The 7,025-nt window shown below is 43.6% G+C and overlaps 1 protein-coding gene across 1 annotated transcript in view; it reads left to right on the top strand.

Moving 5' to 3' along the window:
- lamtor3 (late endosomal/lysosomal adaptor, MAPK and MTOR activator 3) overlaps nucleotides 1–7,025 on the top strand; it is a 29,294-nt gene that overhangs the window by 6,896 nt on the left and 15,373 nt on the right. The window contains exons 2-3 of the mRNA XM_052010289.1: nucleotides 1,026–1,065; nucleotides 5,991–6,025. Of these exons, the coding sequence (XP_051866249.1) occupies nucleotides 1,057–1,065; nucleotides 5,991–6,025 (44 nt within the window). The 5' untranslated portion in view covers nucleotides 1,026–1,056. The remainder of the gene's footprint in view (nucleotides 1–1,025; nucleotides 1,066–5,990; nucleotides 6,026–7,025) is intronic.

Raw genomic sequence — 7,025 nt, 5'->3', positions numbered from 1 at the left:
TAGAAGTTTGAAAGAGCCAGGTTGATACTAAGCTATCCAGCACCCCAGCACCTGAAGGAGTGAAAGTTCACAAATGAACTGAGATAATCTCAAGTCAGTTGCTAGACACCTTGGCTCCTTAGCGGTTAGCGTAACACTGTTACAGCGCCAGCGACCTGGGTTCAATTCCCGCGGTTGTCTGTAAGGAGTTTGTACGTTCTCTCCCTGTCTGTGTGGGTTTCCTCCGGGTGCTCCGGTTTCCTCCCACATTCCAAAGACGTACGGGTTAGGAAGTTGTGGGCGTGCTATGTTGGCACCGGAAGCGCGGCGACACTTGCGGGCTGCCACCAGAACACACTACGCAAAGATGTATTTCACTGTGTTTTTTGATGTACATGTGACGAATAAAGATATCTTAAAACCACCCTAATATGGTAGTTTTATCGAGATAGCATGTGCAAGAAAGTAAAAAAAAGTCACGTTAGTGAGACAGCAGCAACTTGCACTTGTATAGCACCTAGTTATGTAGAAGATCTTGTTGCTTCCATAGAAAATGGTATCAAATAAAATATGACACTAAGATGCATAAGCTTTTTCTGATTTGTTTTTCTAGTATATATTTAATCCAAGCATCTGAAAGGAGAAGTTTTGGGGAGGGGAATTTCTAGAGCTTTGGGAAACAAGGTTGCTGCAGTGGTTAAATCGTGGAGGCTGAAATCTGAACTGAAGGAGCACATCTCTGGAAGTTGTAAGCTAGAGATGTTGGAGATTGAGCAGTGAGATATTTGCAAGGCAAATGTGTTTGCAGCTCAGTTACATGAGGCAGAATAGAGAAGGCAACAGTTCACGATAAACTATTTCATTTTTCAGAACTTGCTTTAGTGCTGAACAGAGTCGCAATAAAAATATTGTTTTTTTAATGTTAAATTCTTTCACTCTCTTTTCTGTGTTTATGGCTCAGTTGGTGAGTGAACATTGGTAATGATGGAGTTATTTTAATGTTATTGAAAGAAAGAAAATATAGGAAATTCTCTCTTGTGTTTCAGAATTGAGTTTACCTTTGTGAAGTAACGAAAAATGGCAGATGTAAGTAACGTTTTATGAATTGCTAAGAGGAAATTGTCTGAATTTCTTGCCAGCTAAAATTTATGAAAAGAATGCTTTTTCACAGCACTGTGATGCAAATAACGGTTCCAACAATTCTCTGATGTACACTTCCTGCACTTTTCATCCCAGCTGAGTGAAGCAGTGATTGTTCCCAGTGCTGTAGTCAACACAGCCAATTTAGTAGACAGAACCTGAGGTTACGTTTTTGTGTGGCATCTGTGAAGCACACCTGCAATGTATAGAACCATAGAACCATACAGCACAAAACAGGCCCTTCGGACCACCATGTTGTGCCGTCCATCAAACCACCCTCACACTACCTAACCCCTTCCTCCCGCATATCCCCCCATCCCACATTCCTCCATATGCCTATCCAACAAGCTCTTGAACCTGTTCAATGTATCTGCCTCCACCACCACCCCAGGCAGTGCATTCCATGCACCAACCACTCTCTGGGTGAAAAACCTCCCCCTGACATCTCCCCTGAACCTCCCACCCGTAACCTTAAAGCCATGCCCTCTCGTCTTGAGCATTGGTGCCCTGGGAAGGAGGCGCTGACTGTCTACTCTATCTATTCCTCTCAATATTTTATATACCTCTATCATGTCTCCTCTCATCCTCCTCCTTTCCAGTGAATAAAGCCCTGGCACCTTAAGCCTCTCCTCATATTCAATACTCTCTAATCCAGGCAGCATCCTGGTAAATCTCCTCTGCACCCTCTCCAACGCCTCCACATCCTATAATGAAGCGACCAGAACTGAACACAGTACTCTAAGTGTGGCCTAACTAGAGTTTTGTAAAGCTGCATCATCACCTCACGGCTCTTAAACTCAATCCCGCGATTTATGAAAGCCAACATCCCATTGGCCTTCTTAACTGCTCTTTCCACCTGTGAGGCAACTTTCAATGAACTGTGAATATGAACCCCCAGATGCCTCTGCTCCTCCACACTGCCAAGTACCTTGCCATTTACCCAGTACTCTGACCTGGAGTTTGTCCTTCCAAAGTGTACCACCTCACACTTCTCCGGATTGAACTCCATCTGCCACTTGTCAGCCCAGTTCTGCATCCTATCAATATCCCTCTGTAAGCTCCGACAGCCTTCCACACTATCCACAACACTGCCTATCTTAGTGTCATCCGCAAACTTACTAACCCAGCCCTCCACCCCCTCATCTAAGTCATCTATAAATATCACAAAAAGTAGAGGTCCCAGAACCGATCCCTGCGGGACACCACTAGTCACTGCCTTCCAATCCGAGGGCACTCCTTCCACCACAACCCTCTGCTTTCTACATGCAAGCCAATTCCTAATCCACACAGCCAAGCTTCCTTGGATCCCTTGGCCTCTGACCTTCTGAAGAAGCCTACCATGAGGAACCTTATCAAACGCCTTACTAAAATCCATGTAAACCACATCCACCGCACTGCCCTCATCAATCTTCCTGGTCACCTCCTCAAAGAACTCTATCAGGCTTGTGAGGCAAGATCTTCCCTTCACAAAGCCATGCTGGCTGTCCCTAATCAGTCCATGATTCTCTAGGTGTTCATAAATCCCATCCCTTAGAATCCTTTCTAACAGCTTACCCACCACAGACGTGAGACTCACCGGTCTATAATTCCCTGGCCTATCCCTATTACCTTTTTTGAACAAGGGGACAACATTCGCAACCCTCCAATCCTCTGGCACCATCCCCGTGGACAACGAGGACTCAAAAGATCCTTACCAGCGGTTCAACAATCTCCTCCCTCGCCTCTCGAAGCAGCCTGGGGAAAATCCTGTCAGGTCCCGGAGATTTATCTGTCTTAATATTATTTAACAACTTCAACACATCCTCTCTCTTGATATCTACAACCACGAGAACATTACCCCTACCAGCACTCCCTTCCGCATCATCAAGACCCCTCTTCCTGGTGAATACTGAAGAGAAGTACTCATTGAGAACTTCTCCCACTTCCGCCGCATCCAGGCAAATTCTCCAACCTTTGTCCTTAATCGGACCTACCTTTACCCTAGCCATCCTCCTACCCTTCACGTACTTGAAAAAGGCCTTGGGATTTTCGTTAACCCTGCTAGCCAAAGCCTTTTCATATCCCCTTCTAGCTCTCCTCAGCCCTTCCTTAAGTTCCTTTCTCGCTACCCTATATTCCTCACGGGCCCTGTCTGAACCTTGCTGCTTATACCTCACGTATGCTACCTTCTTCTCCCTAACAAGTCGTTCCACCTCTCTCGTCACCCACGGTTCCTTCACCCTGCCATTCCTTCTCTGCCTCACCGGGACATATTTATCCCTAACATCCTGCATAAGATCCCCGAACATCGACCACATCTCCATGGTACATTTTCCTTCAAAAAGGACATCCCAATTTACACTCTCAAGTTCTCTCCTTATAGCCTCATAGTTCGCCCTTCCCCAATTGAAAATCCTCTTGTCCTCTCTGCACCTGTCCCTGTCCATGACAATTTTAAAGGTTATGGAGCAATGGTCACTGTCCCCCAAATGCTCACCCACCAATGGATCCTTCACCTGTTTTAATTTCTTATTCAAAACTGGAATTCAAGCAATGATAGCTGGTTTGACTGTTAGGCTTAATTCTAAGTTTGAAGTATGTAGACAAAATATCTGTGGGACAAGGTCTACCTGTTTTTGTGCCATGCTGGAAAGTTTGTTGTTGATTATTTCTTCTCACCCTCCTCTGTTTATTTTGCATCCAGTCTTAAATCAGTCTTAATTTCATCCAGTTAAACACCGGGAACATTGAACCGGTTGCCTTGCTCGTTCCAGTTAACACCATCCCTCTTCCCCCTTGGGTCTGAACATGGTCATACCTTTGTTGTAAAGGCTGTTTAAATCCACAGTTCAGCTGCTGCTGGAATATTCATGCTTGTCTTTCTAATCTTCACAATCTAGGGAATTAAAAAAAATTCATCCCTAGTTGCTGGTACTAAACATATAGTATAGCCATGACTACACGGTGCTGCCCTTCAAACATTCAGGTCCATTGAAATTAGTGAATCCGATTTTGGAAGCGGAGAACTATAAGGAACCACCTCTGTATTATTGGTATTGGTTTACTATTGTCACTTGTACCGAGGTACAGTGAAAAGCTTGTCTTACAAACCGATCGTACAGGTCAATTCATTACACAGTGCAGTTACATTGAGTTAGTACAGAGTGCATTGATGTAGTACAGGTAAAAACAATAACAGTACAGAGTAAACTGTCACAGCTACAGAGAAAGTGCAGTGCAATAAGGTGCAAGGTCACAACAAGATAGATCGTGAGGTCGTAGTCCGCTTTATTGTATAAGGGAACCGTTCAATAGTCTTATCACAGTGGGGTAGAAGCTGTCCTTAAGTCTGCTGGTACGTGCCCTCAGGCTCCTGTATCTTCTACCCAATGGAAGAGGAGAGTGTCCCGGGTGGGTGGGGTCTTTGATTATACTGGCTGCTGCACTAAGACAATGAGAGGTAAAGAGGTAGAGTCCAAGGAGGGGAGGCTGGTGTCTACGATGGGCTGGGCTGGGCTGGGCTGTGTTCACAACTCTCTGCAGTTTCTTGCAGTCCTGGGCAGAGCAGTTGCCCTACAAAGCCGTGATACATCCAGATAGGATGCTTTCTATGGTGCATCGGTAAAAGTTGGTGAGAGTCAAAGGGGACAAACCAAATTTCTTCAGCCTCGAGGAAGTAGAGGCGCTGGTGAGCTCTCTTGGCTGTGGCATCTACGTGATTTGACCAGGACAGGCTGTTAGTAATGTTCACTCCCAGGAACTTGAAGCTGTCAACCCTCTCGACCTCAGCACCATTGATGTAGACAGGTGCATGTACACCGCCCCCTTTCCTGAAGTCAATGACCAGCTCTTTTGTTGACATTGAGGGAAAGGTTGTTGTCATGACACCATTCCACTAAGCTCTCTATCTCCTTCCTGTACTCTGACTCATTGCTGTGAGATAGGGCCTACAACGGTGGTATCATCTGCAAACTTGTAGATGGAGTTAGAGCAGATTCTGGCCACACAGTCATGAGTGTATAGGGAGTAGAGTAGAGGGCTGAGGACGCAGCCTTGTGGGGCACCAGTGTTGAGAATAATCGTGTCGGAGGTATTGCCACCTATCCTCACTGATTGCGGTCTGTTTGTTAGAAAGTCATGTTAGAAATTATGGCGTGTAACACTTAGCAACAGGAGATACACTTCTGCTCCTCTGTAGATAAGCTTGTCTAAAGTTCTGCTGCCCTTGTCCCTCTGCACTGTACTAACAGTCTCGGTCACACTGACCTTCCTGTACATTGATCCCCATAGCTCCAATTTTAAACTGTGTTCAAATCCCATTGCAGGTCAGTTTCCTTCTAAATTGAACCACTTCCAGTATGACAAGGTGTGCAAAGTGAGAGGAGAATGAATGAATGCGTCTCAGAGCTGCAACGGAAATCTAAAACAGCTGTAGAAACTGAACTTCAAAAAAGATAGCAGTGTTTTCAAATGGTTAGACTACAATTTTTGTCCCCTTATCTTGAAGGGAAGAGGCTCAACATCAAAGTTTACAACCTATTCCACACATTGGGTCGATCATTTCCCTCCCTACTTGTTTTTCTAAAATGCAAATTATACCTTTTAAACTTGGAGGCCTAGGTTGTTTTATGTTAATGTGTACAGATTGTGCTGGCATGATTGAAACTGGGTTGGCTAGTTAAAAACAAGAGTTTAAAATTAATTTTGCATAGAGACTGCAAGTAATTAGCTGTAAGCTAACCACTTATATTGAGAGGTAAAATCTGAGATAGCTTTTCCAACACTGGAGCATTCTAAAATTTGAACTTGAATTCTTGTTTTAAGTGGAAGATTTGCAATGTGCTTGTAATATAAGCAAAATTTAAAAAAAACTGTGGTTTTCTTTTGTACAGGACTTGAAGAGATACCTTTACAAACAGTTGCCTAGGTAAAAACATAAATTATTGTTTCCTTATCTGCAAATCTATTTCTAAGTTACTGTCATGCCTTATAGTAGTACAGTGGATTTATTAAGTAGGTTTTAACTGTTGTTTTTGCATTACTTTTCAATTATTTTCCAAAATAATTTGCTCTTGCAGGAAATTCCTTTTTTTTGGCCATTTTATCAGAACATAACTTAAAATGAAGGAAGTATCAGTCCACTATGGATATAGATTTGCTGTGGTTCCCCATTTTTATTTAAAGTAGTAATTTCCCCTCAGTTTCTCACTTCAATTTGTAATCCAGAATAGCCTGAATTTCGTGAGCCAACTGAAGATGTGCTCTTAGAGAAACTAGCTTGGAGCTGTTGTCTCTTTGCCAGTAATTATTGTAAATGGAATGTCATTGTGTTACAGATATCATAGGAAATAATAGACATGACACACAGGCTTGTTGGATGTCTTGCTATTGTGGGTGTTAAGTCTGGTTGTGGGTTGATCATCTCTCCAGGTCTTCTCTATCTTGTTGCTTTAAGGTTGTCCTACAGGCCATTTTATTACCTTTGATTCTGGCTTTGCAGCTAACTTGCACTTGGGTGAGTCCAGGACTAGAGGGCACAGTCTTAGAATTAAAGGATATCGGTTTAAAACAGAAATGAGGAGAAATTTCTTTAGCCAGAGGGTAGTGAATTTATGGAATTCATTGCCACGTACAGCTGTGGAAGCCTGATCATTGGGGGTGTTTAAGGAGGGGATTGATAGGTATCTAATTAGTCAAGGTATCAAGGGATATGGGGATAAGGCTGGAAATTGGGGCTAGATAGGAATAGTGTTAGTTTAGCTCATGGAGCAGACTCGATGGGCCGAATGGCCTACTTCTGCTCCTTTGTCTTGTGATCTTGTGAGTTCCATTATCTTAGAGCGTAGGTCCTAATTCAAGCTTTCCTTAAGAAGAAGAGATAACCATTGTCCATAGAAGGTATAACTATTAGATCAGGCCACCCCAGT

The sequence above is a fragment of the Pristis pectinata genome, chromosome 2 (assembly GCF_009764475.1).
Source record: "Pristis pectinata isolate sPriPec2 chromosome 2, sPriPec2.1.pri, whole genome shotgun sequence".
Classification (NCBI taxonomy): Eukaryota; Metazoa; Chordata; class Chondrichthyes; order Rhinopristiformes; family Pristidae; genus Pristis; species Pristis pectinata.
Note: the sequence above shows the minus strand (reverse complement) of the source record. Positions and strands in the feature narration are given on the sequence as shown.